The following is a 20998-nucleotide window of genomic DNA, read 5'->3' as shown; positions in this document are numbered from 1 at the left end:
CTCTGACCCCAATGTTATATATGCTTTGGATGATCCAAATTCCAAACCGTGCATTTGATGGGCTATAATGTAAATAGGTTGTGCCCAAAAAATCATTAGCATAGGATGATTCTAACCCTCCGATCTAAAGAGGGATTCACAATATGGAGACTTCTATTAATCGAACAGTTGAAAGCATCCTATGGCAATGATTTTTTGGGGCATAATCTATTTATGTTGTGGCCCATTAAATTGGATGGTTTGGATCATCCTACGGTGTAGGCTGTACCTTCCCTTGGGGGGTGCATTTATTGCCGGAAAAAAGAAAACACTGTTTTGGAAAAAATTGCAGGTCGACCCGACCTACCCACACTGGGTACGCGTCACCAGTTGCTGACCCGTAGGAATGCGGGTCATTTTGACCCGCACCTGCGGGTCGACCCGATCCACTCGTTTGCCAGGTCTAGTACTAAAGACTATCCTTTTATACTAGAAAGGGGTGGCCCAAGGAATAAATCCATACTATACTAAAAGCGAGAATCATAACTTTTTCCGCACGTTCTTTTCTACCTTCCCTTCAACTTAGTTTTTGTGAAACTTCCCCTTATGTCCCTTTTTGCTACTGCTTTTTCGTCATTTCCACTTCTCTTATGCCCCTGCAGATGCGTCAAAAGAACGCTAGCTGTCTCCTAAAATACTCGATACTATCTGCCCCCCTGTTGTAAAATCTGCTTCGTGTCCTCATCTGCTGCTCTCCTACGCTACCGTTTTCCCCCTTGCATACGAACCCTAACCTCAAACTGTTGATAAGTTCCCTGATTTTTGTTCCCTTGTCTGTTTTCAATCTACCCCTCATTCGATTTCCTTCACATCTGCCTCTCTCTCTTCCTACACCCTAAACCCTAATTCTTTCTTAAGGTATAAATCATTTTCCTCATCGTTCTTAGCGGTACTTTCTCTTTCTACTACCTTAAACAGTAATTTCTCCATAAGGTATGATTAATTTTCCCATCTTTCTTCCTCTAATTTTCTGTTCTTATTCCACGATATATATTTATCCCTCGTTCTCATTTTTTTTTATTGCCAAACCCTGAAATTTCAGAGTTATCTAAACTTTGAATTGCCACTGCAATTGATACACTTCCACGAAAACTTTGGGAACAAGATGAAACATCAGTGGTAGTTTCTCTTTCTACAACCTTAATAATTCCGCCATAAGGTATGATTTATTTTTTCCAATTTTTTTCCTTCAATTTCCTACTCTTACTCTATGTTATATATTTATTTTCCCCCTTTTCATTTTCTTATTAACCCTATTTCTTCCATAAGGATGCTGCTATCATCATCTATTCATTTGATTTCGATATTGTAGGGAGCCATATTATCATTCAACTTCTTCCTATTAGAGTTTCATTGATGAAAACTAAAATAGAGTAATTTCTCTGTGACAACTATGATCTCGATTTATCGATGCATCTGAAGTTAGGGCATATTCGCGGTAATGTGGTCATTCCAAAATCCAGTTTTTTATCATGCCAAGCTGCCAACAAAGCAGGCCACTTCCATCGTTATTTTCAATTCTTATTCTATGCTATATATTTATTTTCCCCCATTTTCATTCAAGTATCTCGTATACATATATGTAGGACGTAATTATTCTTCTTGGTCTTTTTCTACATTTTTATTTTTCATTTAAAGGTACTTCTGTTAGTTTCAGAATTTTATGAAAGATTCTTGACATACATTTGATTACAGAAAACAATATGACAAGGGAGGATCGTGGGAAAAAAACCAGCATCTCATGAAGAACCACATTATGAGAAGTTACATCATTGTAATAAAGGACATCAAAATTTTGAAAATTGGTCAGATGAAAGAAAAGAAAAGAGGCGAGCTACAAAGAGCTACAAAAAGAGACGAAAATGCAAAAAGAAAAAGAAAAGAACCAGGATAAGCAAATCCAAATTATAGCAACAGGTTTACATCTACATATAGATAAAATAAATATTTATACTGATATAAAAATATAATTAAATAAAATCATAATACATTTACATTTTATTATTGCAGAATCGGTGGATGTACGTAGGCTAAAACAAGATGTTAATTGTGCTTATTGTAAAGCTAGGCGATTCGAAGGGGAGCCCCCAACACTATGTTGCCAAAAGGGACAGAAATACCAGAATAACTATATCAATTATATACGGGAGAAGGAGAGGACTGCAAAAATTTTCAGCAACTTGCTCGTGGATGTAATAGTGCTTTTGCCTTCACTTCAATGGGCGTAGAAGTGGATAAAAACACTACAAACTTGAAGAAAGGCGCTTACACATTCAAAATTCAGGGACAATTGCACCATTACGTACCATCATTGATGCCCACTGACAATTGCCCGAAATTTTTACAGTTATATTTTTATGACACTGAGCATGAAAGTAATAATCGTTTACATCATATACCTGATCTTCGTCGAGAAATTATTGATAGAATTATTTCAATTTTGGAAATTAGCCCTTACTCTCAATTTCTAAAGAGTTTAAGACATCATAAGTCTCTACAAGATTGTGCAATCATCATCAACAAAGATTGTGGATTGGATCAACGAGTATATAACGCACCTACAGCATCACAAGTTGCTGCAATATGGATCGAAGGCGTCAACAACGAAAGCTTACATACAAGAGACATTATTCTTCGATCACATTGTGGCCATACTTGTAGAATTCAGTCTTACTTTGGTTGTTACGATCCATTGCAATATCCACTACTATTCCCACGTGGAGAAACAGGTTGGCATAAAGGCATAAGAAGATCAGCTCAGTTGAATACTAGCAGTCGTACATCAATTGCCCCTTGTGACAATTTCACTGAATTTGAAACATTATTATGCCATGAAAATGGTAAGAAAATATATTAAAGTATCTTTTGAAGTTTATAATGTTAGGATTTTTAAAAAAAATATACATTATAACAATGTCTTCTAAATTGTTGTACAGCAACAACTAGCAGGAGAGAGAACACTAAAGATATATCTTGCCGAGAGTACTATGCTAATATGTTCCAAATGAGAGATAACAATAGATGGAGTATTATCCACAGCGGCCGATTATTTCAGCAATATGTAGTTGATATGTGTGTGAAAGTTGAGACGGGTCGATTAAATTTTTTCTACGAACATCAAAGTACCATTCGTGCAGATTTATATCAAGGTATTGTGGATAGTGTCGTTGCTAGGAAGACACATGGGTGCAAAATAGGTAAAAGAATAGTGGTGCCAGCATCATTTATTGGAGGTCCTCTAGATATGTGCCGTAGATATTTAGACTCATTGGCTTTGGTACAACATTACGGCAAACCAGATCTTTTTTTGACAATAACATGTAATCCAGAATGGGAAGAAATAATGTTGCAATTAAAACCAGAAGAAAAGGCATACAATAGGCCTGATCTAACAACAAGGGTATTTAAGGGAAAATTCGAGGATCTGAAAAAACAATTGTTTGAAAAGCATGCTCTCGGTTGTGTAGTAGCTCATGCAGATGTTATAGAATTTCAAAAAAGAGGATTACCACATGCTCACTTATTACTTGTATTGGAAAAAGGAAGCAAGATGTTAAGCCCGGATGAATACGATAATATTGTATGTGCCGAACTCCCCGATGAAAATAGTGAACCTATATTATTCGAAAGGGTTGTCAAGCAAATGATGCATGGTCCATGTGGAAATCTGAGAACATCTTCACCGTGTATGATAGATGGCCAATGTAAATTTCATTACCCAAGAGCATTTTGTGAAACAACGAAACAAGAGAAAGATGACTATGCTACTTATCACAGGAGATGCAATGGACGACAAGTATATATACGAAATCAATATTTGGATAATAAATGGGTCGTTCCTTATAATCCTTACCTACTGAAGCGATATAATTGTCATATAAATGTTGAAATCTGTTCGAGTATCAAGGCAGTTAAGTATTTGTATAAATATATATACAAAGGACACGATAAGGTGGCGATGCAAATCGTAGAGAATGAAGCAGAAGCTGTGGTTGATGAAATACACTCTTTTCAAAATGCCAGATGGGTATCTCCACCTGAAGCTATTTGGAGAATCTACGCGTTTGATCTGTATAAGATCCATCCCTCAGTTATAAATTTACAGCTTCATTTACCTAATGAACAGTTGATTACTTATTGGCAAAATCAGAAGCTATCAGAACTTCTAAAACAAGAACATCTTACCCGTACTATGCTGACAGAATATTTTAATATGAACATTGTTGTTGTAGATGCAAAAAAATACCTTTATCATGAATTCTCTGAACATTATGTTTGGATGAAAGAGGTCGCCTCTGGACTAAAAGAAAGAAGCAAAAAGTCATTGGCCAAATAAGAGCTGTAAATTCATCCGAAGGTGAAAGATATTACCTACGATTGCTATCAAATCACATTCATGGGGCTACATCCTTTGCCGATTTATTAATAGTAGATGGACATTCGTACTCATCATTCAGGGAAGCAGCACAAAAAAAAGGACATCTTGAAGATGACAATGACATCCATTGTTGTCTAACTGAGGCATCAACCTTTGCAATGCCATCGTCTTTACGAAGATTGTTTGCTACAATTTTGGTTTTCTATGAACCAAATAACGTCAGATTATGGGATGCAATGCTACCCTATGAAGCACGGGTACGGGTACGGGGTGCCAGTACGACACGACATGGGTACGTGGGTACGTGATTTGCCAAAAAACCGGGTGCGGGTACCTTCGGGTACGCCGAATATAATAATATATTTTAATATTCTATTATATATTTATAAAAAATTTAAAAAAATAATTGTAGAGCAATCAAATAACAATAACATCACCAAAATGAAAAATTCTAATATTACTCTTCATTTCATAAGTGATTAAGTTCCATATTTCATAACATGAGGCATCAATACATCATTCATTAGAAAAAAAAGTCTGTCACCAGTGTGTTGACCAGTGCCTGACAAGATGAATAATTTTTAGAGACCAAATTATGAGATTTTTTTACCGATTTTATAATGTTTGGACAAAATAGATTTTATGAATTTTTAAAATTTGAAAAATACCCCACCGTTTGGAAGTTAAGAAAGTTAAATTTTGACCCGACCCTTTTTCTTTGAATTTTGTACTAGAACTGGAGAGTTGACTTTTTTTCCTTTTAGATTTGGGTGTTGAAACTATTTTTAATTAATCCAAAAGGGAGGTATTCATTTATTTACATGTAAATCTTAAGTAAATGGACAATAAAATAGTAAAGACATTTACTTAGTACAGGAGAGGAAAGAGAAGCGGCAGGAAGAAGCAGGACGTGTCGGGTACGCGTGGTGCGCACCCGACACGCACCCAACCACCAAAACTAGTTTTTTTTTTTTTTAAAAAAAAAATGGGGTACGTACCCCGGACGTACCCGGGGTGTTTCCAAACGTACCCGCACCCCATACGTGTCGGGCGCGGGTGCGGGAGCCCCGGGAGAGTACCCGTGCTTCCTAGATGCTACCTCATATGGCTAAAGATCTAAGAAACATTCCAGACACTCATATCAGCATGAAGATTAATTATGTGTCAACAAAACTAAGTGACATTCTCAAAAGTATGGGAAAGAAATTATCAGATTATGATTTGCCGAAGTTGTCGAAAGAATCTAGATCAGATGCTGCATTGATGAGAGAAATCCTCGAAGAACAATCTATTGTAACTCCTGCTGAAGATGTTCATGCAATTTCAAAATTGAACGTCGATCAAAAGTATGCTTTCGAAACAATAATGAAACGTATCATGATGGTAAGCATGGAACTTTTTTTATTGATGGACCTGGTGGAACTGGGAAAACAGAGCATTACTTGCTCAAATTAGAGCGTCAAATAGAATTGCTATTGCAACAGCTACTTCTGGTGTTGCAGCTTCCATTAGTCCAGGTGGTCGTACCGCACATTCGCGATTTCAAATACCACTTGATGGTAAAGAGAATACTATATGTAAATTTACCAAACAAAGTAGTACTGCAAAATTATTGATGGAAGCTACAATAATTATATGGGATGAAGCACCAATGTCCAAAAAATATGCAATAGATACATTAGATCGCTCACTTCGAGATATTATGGAATCATCTCTACCATTTGGTGGTAAAGTTATTGTTTTCGGAGGCGATTTCAGAAAGGTTGTACCACGGGCCACACGTGCAGAAACAATTTATTCAAGTTTGGCGAGATCATATTTATGGGGAAAAATGGAAATTTTGACGCTAAAAAAAAATATGCGTGCAGAAAATGATCCCAAATTCAGTGATTACCTATTGCGAATAGGTAATGGCGATGAAGAGAGCATTTCTGGTAATCTTATTCAGATCCCAGCTGACATGTTAATTGAATATGAAGATGATAGAGATAATAAAAGAACATTGATTGATTTAATTTTTCCGGATTTGGATAGGCGAGTATTAAGTAGTGATTTCCTTGCAGAAAGAGCAATATTGACTACAAAAAATGAATTTGTTGATGATTTAAACAAATGTATCATTGATAACTGTAGAGGTGATGGAGTTACATACTACAGTTACGATAGTGCTACAGATGATACAAATGGTTATTATCCAGAAGAATTTCTCAACTCGCTCACTCCAAATGGATTACCCCGCACAAATTGGAGCTAAAAGTATATTGTCCAATCATGTTACTTCGAAACTTAGACCCAACAAACGGACTATGCAATGGAACAAAATTAACGTGTTTGAAGTTCATGTCCAATGTTATACTTGCTAAAATTTCTTCTGGGCAACACCAAGGAACGAAGGTACTACTACCAAGAATACCTCTATATGTCCGGCTGAGAATGAAACGTATCCATTTCGGTTTAAGCGAAAACAATTTCCAGTATGGCTCGCATTTGCAATGACAATCAACAAAGCTCAAGGTCAAACAATTAAGCATGTCCGGGTATACCTACCGGAGCCTGTGTTTTCCCATGGCCAACTCTATGTAGCCCTATCGAGAGGTATATGAAGGCATACTACAAAAGTGTTAATAAAGCCACCGAGAAACATATCTACACAATCAACGTATACAAAAAATATCGTCTACAAAGAGATCTTTTCTCATGCTTAGTATATCAGCTACTACAAGGTAATTTTCAACCTACAATGTATAATTCATTTCTGTCATATACTTTCTAAATTTTCTTCCTCTGAAAAAATTATCCATATGATACAGCTATATTGGTCCTCAAACGATAGGCAAAAAGTCTTACATTCGGTATTTGGCACAACTCTTCTTTCTGCTCACATCATCACGGACGATCCTCATATGATGCTCAGGTACATTAATTGTTACATTACATTTTTATTTTAATGTTTGTAGTCATTTTCTGTGTTCTCTTCTTACTAATGGAAATGGATCTGCCAAGAAAATAACTATAATGTCTCTTAATAAGGTCTCTTTCAAAGACCTATCAATATGTTTTACTTTATGTTCCATATTTTTGGATACCTCATGGTTTTGTATTTCGATTTGGATTTCAGTTTTGGATACAAAATACATCAATCATCCTCATGCACATGTTGTACGAGGGAGGGAGGGCGGACTGCTGCTGCAGCAAGGTCAAGGAGCAGCAACTGTGAAGATAATTGCCACAAATATTGATTTCCAAATAATGTCTTGTAGAATAGATTTGAAAATCAGATTTTTTTTCACTGTTGTAGCTAATTTGGAAATCTAAAGATCTGATCCAGTTCCAAATCTCAACTGCAAATGTGAGAAATCCAAACCTAAATCTTGTGGGTATCCAAATGTGGCCTTAGAGAAATCTGCATCCTGTGTGCTTTTGATTGGTTCTTTTGATTGGTGTGCTCTTGGTTGATTTGTGGATTTAGGATACCGCAAATGGTACCGTTCAGAAGAAAAAAAGGATACCACAAATGGTGGAATGGTGAAAGAATTAGTTTTATGGTTTTTTTCCTATGTAATTTGAGAAAACACCCTCTTGATCATTAGTCAGTAGAACAGAAGCAAGCAAAGGAATATTTTCGATAAAGGGTCTTCCATTGAAGCATTGAAATGCCACAGGCAGTCCCTGCATTGTTTGTAGATACATGTGTGTCTTGCGTGATTTTTTGAACATAACTAACAATGCTAATTTTTCTGTTCTGCAGCGTATTCTCTATGCAGAGAGAGTAGTTTAGCGATAGTGTGAGCTACAGTTGGATTTATGCACTGAAATCCCATGCAACTGAACATGAAAACTCACTCTCTCTTAATTCCTGGTGATTCTGGTATGGTTGGATGAACTCTTTATCCTTCTTTTAAAGGCTCTGCAGCCCAAACCTCTCCCAAATAAAGAATGTCAGTAAAAATGTTAGGTGGAAAAATGGAGTTTTCTATTTATATATATTGAAGAGAAGATGTTGAGAATAGTGTTAAGCACAAAAGCATTACTTACACTCTGCAATATGAAAGAATGAATGTAGACAGCCTATTTTATTGTTAAAGAGCATAACATGCACAAACCTAACCTTGGAATGTGGAAATGCATAAGTTGATCTCTCAAACATTCTTTGATGAACACTATGGCAACATAATGGATTGATCTTTGGGAAGTCAATGCATGCTTTCTCAAGTAAAGATTGTGCCATCGAGCATTTGTCTTTAGTGCTTACTCTTTCAAGTGGCTATCATTTTTAAATGATAATTTCTGTCAAAATAGTAATGTAATGTTTTGACACGATGGTTTGAAAGAGTAGCAGCTCTCTAATTTGGAGTGCATGGAAAATATTGATTGTCCGTCTTATAAGTTGTATTCTTGTAATTGATCCTATCATTGATACAAGCTGTATTCTTGTAATTGTATCCTATCATTGATACAAGCTGTATTCATTACTGGATCTAAACAATTATTGGGCCTCACCAGGGTTAGAGGAAAGAGTTTGTACGAGTGTATACTACTTTGAAACGGTAAAAGGGGGAGTACTAAAAGATGACTTTGATGAAAATCATAACACCACCCATCGTTTTAGGATTTCGTACAAATCCAGTTTGAGTTTGAATTCTGAACAAATACTAACTCTTATCTATATATTTGAAGTTATTCACGCGATAGAATCTGAAAATTAGCCCACGCTTCTTCAGCTCACCGTTACCTTATTTACAATTCCAACTTGCACAAACTAATCTCTCTTTCTTTCTGATAAAAAACTTGCCGGAATTCGGCAATTCATCATAGGTGTCTCTCCTGCACCGTTGTCATGCTCCCCATCCTCCTCATCATAGCTGGGGTCATTCTAATCCTATGCATCACCTTCTTTAAGATAAGAGACCCGAAAATTACAATCCTCTCCGCGAACGTGGCCGGAGCCATGCCAAGTATCTCCATCCCACCGGACGGAATCGAGCCGAACATGACCCTCGACCTTCATCTCCTTGTACAAAACCGTAACCGCGGCAGTTCTTTCAAGCACAGCCAGGGGAAAATCTTGATCCTCTACCACGGCCAACGGGTAGGTTACGCCAATGTGGGTCCTGGACAGATTGCGTCAAGAGGGTAGGAGAAGCTCCTGTGACAGCTCACCATCGTGACCCAAAAGTTATTTTTGAATATGACTCAGCTTATTGATGACGTTACAGCGGGAGAAGCTATGATGGACATGACGAGTACAATGCCTGGGAGAATTACGTTTCAGCGGATTTTCGATAAACATGCTATTCAGTTATGTTGACACCCCCATTTTGCTCCACTTTAAACAACATAGGTTTCATAACCTTTCTCGTGTTTAGTGCCATTTTCCTAAGTTTTCTCCTTTTCTAAGTCAAGTTCCATGCATTTTCTCTCTTCTTGGTCGGTTTCTTAAGGCTCGGTTCACTTGTTTTCCCGGGAATGAAAAAGAAAATGTTTCTCGGGAATCTAACGTGGCATTAAGAAAAGAAATCCAGGGAATCTGTGCAAGAAAAGGTTTCCCTGGACTGTTCACTTGCGCAGGAAAAGGTTTCCAGGGAAATTGCTTGCCCTTCTTTTTGCACTAGATTCCCAGGGAAACGAAATCCGTGTGTTTTTGGTCGGAAATGAAATCCCTAAAGGGGGAAAATGGGGTTTTCCATGTCATTTTTTGACTTATTGTAGAAATTCCACATGTGTAATTCTATTTTCACTGGAAAGCAAGTGAACACCAGAATTATGTCTTGTCAAGGTCTTGTCAGGGAAAAAAGAGGCTGTTTTCCAGGGATTTGCTTTCCAGGGAACGCAAGTGAACAGAGCCTAAGTTATTTCATTTTCTAAGACAATTCAATCATTTTCCTCATTCCCGGATTATTCCGAGGCATTCCTATGAGATTTGATGTTTCCACACATTCCCTTCATTTCCACAATTTCTCTAACTACTCCGGCGTTTTCTCTCACTTTCAGTCATTTTCTATTCACTTACCATCCACTCCATCATTTTCAAAGGGTTTTTTTTTTTCATGGAAAATTCAAGTGCCAAAGGGGGATTTTCGGACAATCTTGAAGTAGGGACCACTATTTTTCAAAAATTATACGAAGAATTTCAGCCTCTTAATTGTTTTAAGATCTTAATTTTCGAAAATTATGTAAATATGTAAAAGAGTGCACAAATGATACCCTACCCCGCCCCGCCCAAACACACACGTTATTTGTTAGGTTTTATAGGCAAAGAAAAACGTTAAAAGGGGTGGATTTATCATAAAGCAGTGAACCACTCTCACAGAAACCGTTAGGTTTTATAGGCAAAGAAAAACGTTATTCAGATCATACGAAGTTATAGTATGATTTGATTTCGTACGATTTGAGTTTCCCAGGGAATTTCAAATTTTAATTTGGAAGTAAGAGATCTGCGGATCATACGTTCTGTGGCTGATCGTACGATTTTATAAATGTACGATCAGATAAAAAATGCACGATCATGAGATTTTTCTAGAGAGCATGTTTTTCAAAAATTTCACAGTTTTCCGGTGAGATTTTAAGATTTTAAAACAGAGGCATTTAAAATACAATAGATTTGATCCGGAGACTAAGATTTCTTGGGCATAGATGGTGCCTAACACCTTCCATCCATGTAATCTAGCCAAACCTAGATTTTTAGATTGATTTAAGCCTTAAATTCAGAGTCAATCAAGGGTCCTGGGCCCATTCCTAGGTGGCGACTCTCTGATTCCTTATCAGAATCGGATATGACAAGGGACTTTGGCTTACTTTGGCTTAATATTCTAAAGTTTTCCAAAGTTTTAGGGTTTTAGATCATTTTCAAATTTAAATCAACCACACAACACCAAATAAAATCTGTGGAGGTCTGGGAGATCTACACCCGTTCTTCATGGGTCGGTTGACCGAACACCTATTCGGTCGACCTAAGCTTGTGTTCGGTCGACCAAATAGGCTTTCTGTCGAACGAGCCGGGGGTCGGTCGACCGAACCGGTGAATCTAGCCGGGGTTATATTTAGCCCGTTTTGAGCACCTTACCAGGCACCTTTTACTTCTAATCCTTATAATCATGCATACCATTGAAGATTAGGAGTTCTTCGTTCGAGGTAAGTAATAACGTGTTGCTTTAGTATTTCAACGCCCCAATACGTCTCCTCTGGCACCCCCTTGGACTTACAACCTTGTATGTGTATTCGGACATATGTGAAATCGAGCGTACAGCCACCTTGTGATTTGGTTTGGGTTTAGCATGTTTTCGGATTTTATTCACCATGTTTCCATGCTTCTTTGAACTATCTCAATAATTCTCACCATATTGAGCATTCTATTGACAGCATATAACTTTGCTGGTGCAAACATCTGTATATGACTTGACAAATATTTGGATCACCTATATCTTCATAATCATTCCTTTCTTTTGCTATGGACACTTCTTGTGGAGGCATAGGTTAAAATTTTGGATCATGCCAATGAAGCATTAATGTGTTGGCAATAGTGGACCCTACCAATGGAGAAAAAAATGCATCGGTAAGTCGGTCACGCCAATGGGAAACGTACGTTGGCCCTGTCAATAGGAATTGTGTAGGAATGAGTTCCGACACCGTTTACCGCCGGTGAGACATAGCGTGTTTTGTGGAATCACAATGCTATGTAGTATTATGTGAACTAAGCCGATGATCCTGTAGTGATATCGTTCAGTACGTGATTTATGCATGACCTCCTTTTTCCTTCTTAGATTGTGGAAATGTGAATATTTAACTATTCAACCTGTGTTCAGTGACATATTTGATCTCAGTGCACTTGTGTTTGACCGTGCTTGTGAAAACCACAATGTTAACCTATGGAACGTATGCTTTTCATTTCATGCTTCAGTTATATACTGATCATTTGTTCTGCTATTCATTCAATTGGAATGCTTAGATCCAACGCTTAGATCCAACTAGACTAATGTGTAATTACTTTAATGAGCATTTCTTGCCCGCGTATTATATTTTTACTGATCCTTAGACTTAATCCTTGCAGAGATTCGAGGCAGCAAGAGCGTAGACTTTCTCAGTGAGAATTATTTCTATAATTTATGTTATTGAGTGAGTATTTGTTTTCAGATTATTGGGATGATCATTAATGTTTTAAGTTTGATATTAGGTTAGGGTGAGACCTCACAATTTTATTTTATTATTTATATAAGGACTTTAGTACTTTGAATATTGCTTGGATTTATTTTGGATAAATGACTAAGTGGTATGTGATATCGAATGCCTTACACGCCTTTAAGGTTCGCCTTATAGGTGTGCAGCACTGTTAAGTGCCGGGCCATGGTCTCGGTTCCGGGCGTGACAATTAGCTTTTAGATTTGAATGATGGCCAGTGATAACGCCCCTTGTTTTAAACATGGCTACCCGTTAGGCTATGTTTGATTGTAGGCATTTACCTCTTAGAGGAGTGGTGTACGTACTCGACACGCCTTGGATTTACTTGAAACTTACCTCATAGAAAAGTGGTAAGTAGTGTTTGGTTGTCAACCTCATAGATTAGTGGTAGGGAGTGTCATTACCAATAGAGAGAGAGAAGCATCATTCCCAAGAAATTCAAGAAAAAATAGCACTTTTTTGTAGAATTTGGCTTGGATTTCTTTGGAAGGAGACAAGAGTGACACATCATCTGACATGCAATTATAAAAGTAGGAGACATCCCTGGTAGTCTCCAGAGATTTCTTTACTATATTGGCAACAAAACAAGGGGTTTTGCTGATGTGGCATCCAAATGCTAAGCAAAACCCTTGAGCCATCCTGACTTTTGTGCATCCTTTTTTTTTATGCTTGACTTTTGTGCATCCTTACATAGTTATGAAACCACCAGGAGGTCTGACTTGGTAAATGAAAGGGTGAATTTATCATGTTCCTTGAATTATTGGCTTGATTTTTGTGCCATAGCTTATCCAAAGCAAGGTCTATCAAGTGACTAAAATCAATCATAACACAGGCGTACTTTTAAGAAACGAGGCCTTCGGTAACCAGACATAAAGACTCCTTTTTTGAATTGGAATTGAACTGCATAAAAACTCCTTATTTTATTGAAATTTTAGTTTATAAAATAAATCTAAATTAATACTGAACCAAATGATAAACAAAGTTAAATCCACAAAAGCACTACAAAGAGGAAAGACCCAATATGACAAGTGATGGACTTTATAGCATTCTCACGAGGGAAATGATACTTCCACCTACTATAGCATAATTGCTTGTTTGTCTGTTTCCTTAATATGACTTAATTTCCATGAATAGGAAAAGAAGAGAGCTTGAGATGCTGCCATTTTTAGGAGAATAGAAGCAATTGGAGGTGAAAATCAACATCAATCATGCCACAACCATCCTCACATTCAAGTTGCATATCTCAAGATAAGGGTATGAGAAAATATTTCCAATGATTCTTGTCTAATACCTTAAATACTACTAAGATAAGATGAACCCCCCTCATGTAAAGATGTCATCTTATTTTGCCTATCTCGATGAAAGCCAATTCCATGATATATGTCTCTGGTCACATGCAATTCTTTGAAAACATCACCCATCTGCATTCGACCTCGTGGCGATTCTGCACAACAAGAGACACCAATTCTGAGCATTGAGACTACACAGTCATGCATTCTATTTCTCATATTGCTATGATCTTCGTTGTTGTTGTTGTTGACAACATGGATTTCTTCTAAGAGCAATTGTGGGTCAGTAATCTCCATCACTCGATCTGGTAGAGCCATCTTAGCAAACTGGTAGAGAGTTAGGCCATCCGTAAACATGTTATCGGTAGGACTTTTTCCTGTGAGAATCTCCAGCAACAAGATTCCATAACTGTACACGTCTCCATGTGTAGATCTCTTTCCACCAATACCATACTCTTTTCCATTTGAACATGAATAGAAAAATCAAACCTTTTATCATGTTAGAAAGAAAATATGAGATGTTGACAATTAAAACTTCATTGTGTTTTGACATAGTCATTTACCTGGAGCAACATATCCAATAGAACCCTTTATCGCCAGTGAGCTACTTTGATTGTTAGAGAGATTAGCAGTGGCTGCAAAAATAAACCTTGCTAATCCAAAATCACCCACATGGGCATTCATGTCATCATCAAGAAGAATATTGCTTGGTTTTAAATCACAATGAACAAGTGGCATTTCACCATGGTGATGAAGATAATCCAATGCAGAGGCCACATCAATGGCTATATTAAGCCTTTGAATAAGGGTCAAGTTCATCACTGGATGTTGCCCATCTCCACTTTGGTGCAACCACTTCTCTAAACTCCCATTAGGCATGTATTTGAAAACCAAAGCTTTAAAATCATTGCCTTGGTAATCGATACTTGAGCAAGAAGTTAAGATCTTAATGAGATTCCGATGCCGAATGTTTCTTAAGGCTTCACATTCAGCGTTGAAACTCTTAGTAGCCCCGTGTTGTTGAAGGTTGAGTACCTTCACTGCAACAGCCGTTTCATTGTGGTTTAAAAGTCCTTTATAAACAGAACCATAACTTCCAGCACCAATCAAATTTTCCAAAGAGAATCCATTAGTTGCTCTAAGGAGCTCCGCATAAGAAAGCTTTAAACGTTGATCCTCCAAAGGTGACGAAACAAAAGGATTCTTTCTGGACTTTTTTTTCCAATAGAAGGTAGCAAAGAAACAAGATAGTATAATAAGGAATAAAGCCACAGTGGCTGTTGAAATTATTACTCTCAGAGAATGAGTTTTTCCACGTTTTTGATAAACTTGGGCGGGGCATGCTGGCAATTGTAGTTCTAGGATACCCCCACAAAGCTTGATGTTTCCATGAAGTGAAACTGCACTTGCATTTCTAAAAATCCCTTCCTTTGGTACTTCACCCTCAAGATCATTAAAAGACAGATTTAGATACCCGAGAAAGTAAAGCTTGTCCAAGTATTCTGGAATCTTTCCAGACAAGTTATTGTGTGAAAGATCTAGCACTCGAATACCTTTTAAATTGACCAACGATGAAGGAATGGTACCTTGAAAGAGATTATGATCCATATGAAGGTATTCCAAGCTAAGACAATTGCCTAACGTGTCTGGAATTGCACCAGACAAACTGTTGCTAGACAAGTACAATATCCCAAGTTGTTTTAAGCTTCCTACTTCTGAAGCAAGGGACCCTGTGAAAAAATTATACGATAAGTCCAGGTATTTTGACAGAGAGGACAGCTTAAGAATTTGTGTGGGTATGGTACCGGTGAGGCTATTTTGACTAAGGTCTAGTTCTACTAAGTAGCTACAATTTCCAAGACTTGATGGGATGCCTCCTTGTAATTTATTCTCGGATAAATCGGTTCCCAAGAAATAAGTTAAGTTGCCAAGGGAAGATGGGATTTCACCTAACAATCCATTTGTGTGCAAGGTCAATAATTGCAGCTTGTTAAGCTTTCCAATTCCAACAGGAATAGTACCTGTGAGAAAATTATTCTCGATGCCCAGTGTCGTTAAACCTACGAGATTTTCAATACCTGAAGGGATGCTGCCAAAAATCTGGTTTCTTCCTAAAATCAATCTTCTCAGTTGAGTTGAGAGATTAGATATAGAGTCGGGCAGTACACCACTGAAGTAATTGTCGGACAGTTGGAAATTTTGTAGACTAGAGCAATTGGTTAAAGAAGTGAGAAAAATCATGTCGTTGGATTTGCCTCTGCTTCCTAGCTGATTATTATCGAATTTAAGATCATAGAGATGTTGAAGGCTTCCCAAATTCATAGGCAGGAATCCACTAAAGCTATTGGCACCCAAATCAAGTTCTTCAAGTCGTGATGCATTAGATAAAGAGACTGGAATGGGTCCTGTGAATAGATTTAAAGCCATGAGAATCGATTTTAAATTAGCGAGAGAGAGGCCCAGGTTGGGTGAAAGGCTTCCATGCAATTGGTTACCCACGAGAACCAAATTAACTAAAGACGAGAGATTGTATAGTGGGGGAGGAATCATACCAGATAATTTATTTAGTCCGAGCTCAAGAGATTTTAAGACTGACAATCGTCCGAGCTCATGTGGGATGTTTCCTTCCAAACTATTCAATGTTAGATCTAATACGATGAGAGATGAAAGGTTCCCAAGCGAAGATGGGATGTTTCCTGTGAGATTGTTATGTAAAAGGTTTAAGAAAGCGAGCGAGTGGAACTTGTAGGGAACTCCCCCAACAAAATTATTGTAACTTAAATCCATGGTTGTGAGCTTTGGGCAATGGGCTGTTAGATTGGCAGGTATTTCACCTTGATATGAATTAAGGCTGAGATTGAGAACACGCATACGGAATAGACAACTCATGTCTGGGGGGATTTGGCCATAGAATCCATTGTTTCCGAGGTTGATTTCATGGAGGAAGGTGAGATTTGCTATGTGAGGGGACGTGGGTCCGACCAAACCTTGATCGGAAAGCTTCAAGGCAAAGACCCTTTGAGGATGGCGACGACTGCATGTAACTCCCTTCCATTGGCAGAAATGAAGAGAATTATTCCATGAGGTCAAGGCGCCATTAGGATCATGGGTAATTTCATGTTTGAAGGCGAGCAAAGATAGGTGGTCGGTTTCATTTCCTGGTATGCTAGATTCCACTGGTAAGAAGAAGAGTAACAAGAATGTGACATAGGAAGATAAACTCAATTTACGTGGAAGCTCCATGGAAAGTGAAGTTAAACTCTAAATTTCTAACCCAAAAAAAAAAGCCTGGCTTGAAGATGCAGAATCACCTTCAAACCCTTCTATTTATAATAGAGAGAGAGAGAGAGAGAGAGAGAGACTAGCCATCATCCATATTGAATGTCTATCGGCCAGCTGAATGTAGACTGCTGATCAGAACGATCCTAGCCATCCATCTATCTGTAGTGGACTTCTACCCATTAATGTTTGTCATTAATCATTTTTAATTTTCTAGATAACATTTAAAGTCCATCAAATGGACGGCTATGCTTAGATCCATCCGCAATATTATCTTTATCTTCATACCTCATTGCTTTGGAATGACCCCTATCTCACGTTAGATATTTTAGTTTAAGTGGGCCCCACGACGTTTACTTGTCTCTGCCGTGGAGAACTAGACGAAGAAGCTTATGCACTCCGGTTGTTGTCACTCGGAAATCACAACAGAAAACGACAAAAGAGATTTTCCTAAAAGAACACTTTGTCTCCCCGCACTATATATATATATATATATATATATATATATATATATATATATATATATATATATATATATATATATATATATATATATATATATATATATATATTCCTCATATATATATAAATATAACGAAGAAGCTTATGCACTCCTGTTGTTGTCACTCGGAAATCACAACAGAAAACGACAAAAGATATTTTCCTACAAGAACACTTTGTCTCCCCCACACTATATATATATATATATATATATATATATATATATATATATATATATATGAGAAAACTGTTGGCTAGCTCACCAAACTTATGGTGAGCTAGCTTGCCCAATCACATGGGTCCCACATTTTGGGGAGTGATCCAAACCATTCATTTGCAAAGCCTTATCATAGATAGGGTGTGTGTCTGTCCATTTTTGTCCTCCACAAATGGAGGGTTAGGATGATCCTATTGAGCTGATTTTTGGTATACCCCCCATCTATGTAAGGGACTTTCAAATGAAAGGTTTGGATCATCCTAACAAAGTGGGCCCCCATGTGATTGGGCAAGCTAGCTCACCATAAGTTTGGTGAGCTTAAATTTCCTCTCTCTCTCTCTCTCTCTCTCTCTCTCTCTCTCTCTCTCTCTATATATATATATATATATGAGGAAAGTTTTTCTAGTCGGCCGACTAGAGAACCTTCTCTAGTCCGCCGACCAAAAACACAGTGGGCCCATGTTGTTTGGATGATCCAAAGCAATCATTTGATAGGCCCTGGCATAGATAGGGTGCGCCCAAAAAATCAGCTCCATAGGATCATCCTAGCCCTTCGATTTGTGGAGGTTAAAAATGGACAGTGGAGGTTAAAAACACAGTGAACCCACGTTGTTTTGATGATCCAAAGCATTCATTTGATGGGCCCTGACATAGATAGGATGTGCCTAAAAAATTATCTCCATAGGATCATCCTAACCCTTCGATTTATGTAGGTTAAAATGGACGCTTATAAACTCCACAAATCTGTCCATTTTTAACCTCCACAAATCAAAAGGTTAGGATGATCCTATGCAGCTGATTTTTTGGGCACACCCTATCTATGCTAGGGCCTATCAAATGAATGTTTTGGATTATCCAAATAATGTAGAACCAGTGTGTTTTTTGGTCGGCACACTAGAGAAGGTTCTCTAGTCGGCCGACTATATATATATATAACTAGTAAAAATGCTCTACCCATTTAAATTATCCATTTAAAATTGTACAGACCACATCATAGGTTGATCTAAACTGTCCATGTGATAGAACATAACATCAATAGGTTGTGCCCGTAAAATCATTTCCATAGGCTGATCCTAGCGCTCCAATCTATAGAGGTTTCCAAGATTGTTGTTCCTCTTAAGGTGCCCAGAATTTGTCAATATTTTTACAGGTGTCCTGCATTCGTAATATCAACATTTTTGTAATTTGACCCGCACATAGTGAACAAGGAAAAGTAGTTTTTTATCATCATTAGGGGTGCAAGTTGGGTGTCAACCCGACCCAATTCGGGTTGGGTTGGGTCAGGCTGACCCGATTTGATATGGTACCAATTGTTGACCACCTCAACTGAAGCCGGGTTGTTCTGGATTTTGAGAACCAATAGTGAGTCTCCAATAATCAGTTTTTAACTCACAATCGGTTCTCAAAATCCAAACCAAACAGGGACCCCTATCTCCCGTTAGATATTTTAGTTTAAGTGGGCCCCACGACGTTTACTTGTCTCTGCCGTGTAGAACTAGACGAAGAAGCTTATGCACTCCGGTTGTTGTCACTCGGAAATCACAACAGAAAACGACAAAAGAGATTTTCCTACAAGAACACTTTGTCTCCCCACACTATATATATATATATATATATATATATATATATATATATATATATATACATATATATATATACATATATATATACATATATATATACATACATATATATATATATATACATATATATTATTTTTATTTTTATTTTTTTTCCTCATATATATATAAATATAACGAAGAAGCTTATGCACTCCGGTTATTGTCACTCGGAAATCACAACAGAAAACGACAAAAGAGATTTTCCTAGAAGAACACTTTGTCTCCCTACACTATATATATATATATGGCAAAGTTTTTCTAGTCGGCCGACTAGAGAACCTTCTATATATATATATATATATATGGGGAAAGTTTTTCTAGTTGGCCGAGTAGAGAACCTTCTCTAGTCCGCCGACCAAAAATACAGTGGGCCCATGTTGTTTGGATGATCCAAAGCATTCATTTGATGGGTCCTGGCATAGATAGGGTGTGCCCAAAAAATCAGCTCCACTGGATTATCCTAGCCCTTCGATTTGTGGAGGTTAAAAATGGACAGTGGAGGGTAAAAACACAATGAACCCACGTTGTTTTGATGATCCAAAGCATTCATTTGATGGGCCCTGACATAGATAGGATGTGCCTAAAAAATTATGTCCATAGGATCATCCTAGCCCTTCGATTTATGGAGGTTAAAATGGACGCTTATAAACTCCACAAATCTGTCTATTTTTAACCTCCACAAATCAAAAGATTAGGATGATCCTATGCAGCTGATTTTTTGGGCACACCCTATCTATGCTAGGGCCTATCAAATGAATGTTTTGGATTATCCAAATAATGTAGGACCACTGTGTTTTTTGGTCGGCAGACTAGAGAAGGTTCTCTAGTCGGCTGACTATATATATATATATAACTAGTAAAAATGCTCTATCCATTTAAAATTGTACAGACCACATCATATGTTGATCTAAACTGTCCATGTGATAGAACATAACATCAATAGGTTGTGCCCGTAAAATCATTTCCATAGGCTGATCCTAGCCCTCCAATCTATAGAGGTTTCCATGATTGTTGTTCCTCTTAAGGTGCCCAGAATTTGTCAATATTTTTACAGGTGTCCTGCATTCGTAATATCAACATTTTTGTAATTTGACCCGCACATTTTTGTAATCCAAAACAACCTTCTATATATATATATATATATATATATGGGGAAGGTTTTTCTAGTTGGCCGAGTCGAGAACCTTCTCTAGTCCGCCGACCAAAAACACAGTGGGTTCATGTTGTTTGGATGATCCAAAGCATTCATTTGATGGGCCCTGGCATAGATAGGGTGTGCCCAAAAAATCAGCTCCACTGGATTATCCTAGCCCTTCGATTTGTGGAGGTTAAAAATGGACAGTGGAGGGTAAAAACACAGTGAACCCACGTTGTTTTGATGATCCAAAGCATTCATTTGATGGCCCTGACATAGATAGGATGTGCCTAAAAAATTATCTCCATAGGATCATCCTAACCCTTCGATTTATGGAGGTTAAAATGGACGCTTATAAACTCC

At 37.6% G+C, this 20998-nt stretch overlaps 3 protein-coding genes across 4 annotated transcripts; 2 read left to right on the top strand and 1 right to left on the bottom strand.

Moving 5' to 3' along the window:
- The first annotated feature begins 709 nt into the window (after positions 1-709).
- Positions 710-8047, top strand: LOC143856351 (uncharacterized). Its single transcript, XM_077366551.1, has 7 exons — positions 710-972; positions 1082-1198; positions 1735-1956; positions 2050-2879; positions 2976-7140; positions 7228-7331; positions 7536-8047. Exons 4-5 carry the CDS (start codon positions 2258-2260, stop codon positions 4373-4375), a joined length of 2022 nt encoding a protein of 673 aa, XP_077222666.1. The 5' UTR covers positions 710-972; positions 1082-1198; positions 1735-1956; positions 2050-2257; the 3' UTR covers positions 4376-7140; positions 7228-7331; positions 7536-8047.
- Positions 5522-6671, top strand: LOC143869963 (ATP-dependent DNA helicase PIF1-like). Its single transcript, XM_077376502.1, has 2 exons — positions 5522-5763; positions 5852-6671. Exons 1-2 carry the CDS (start codon positions 5522-5524, stop codon positions 6669-6671), a joined length of 1062 nt encoding a protein of 353 aa, XP_077232617.1.
- Positions 8048-13567: 5520 nt separating the features above from the next.
- LOC143863513 (uncharacterized) lies at positions 13568-17160 on the bottom strand. Of its 2 annotated transcripts, none has more exons than XM_077374196.1 (2): positions 14445-17160; positions 13568-14336 (listed from the first exon to the last, which is right to left on the bottom strand). In XM_077374196.1, exons 1-2 carry the CDS (start codon positions 17122-17124, stop codon positions 13885-13887), a joined length of 3132 nt encoding a protein of 1043 aa, XP_077230311.1. In that variant the 5' UTR covers positions 17125-17160; the 3' UTR covers positions 13568-13884. The 2 variants fall into 2 exon arrangements, with proteins under 2 accessions (XP_077230311.1, XP_077230320.1); XM_077374205.1 differs by having other exon boundaries at positions 14092-14370.
- Between the last annotated feature and the right edge of the window lie 3838 nt (positions 17161-20998).

Source organism: Tasmannia lanceolata, unplaced genomic scaffold (genome assembly GCF_043159265.1).
Source record: "Tasmannia lanceolata isolate RefF3 unplaced genomic scaffold, GAP_Taslan_0.1 ptg000003l, whole genome shotgun sequence".
NCBI lineage: Eukaryota > Viridiplantae > Streptophyta > Magnoliopsida > Canellales > Winteraceae > Tasmannia > Tasmannia lanceolata.
Note: the sequence above shows the minus strand (reverse complement) of the source record. Positions and strands in the feature narration are given on the sequence as shown.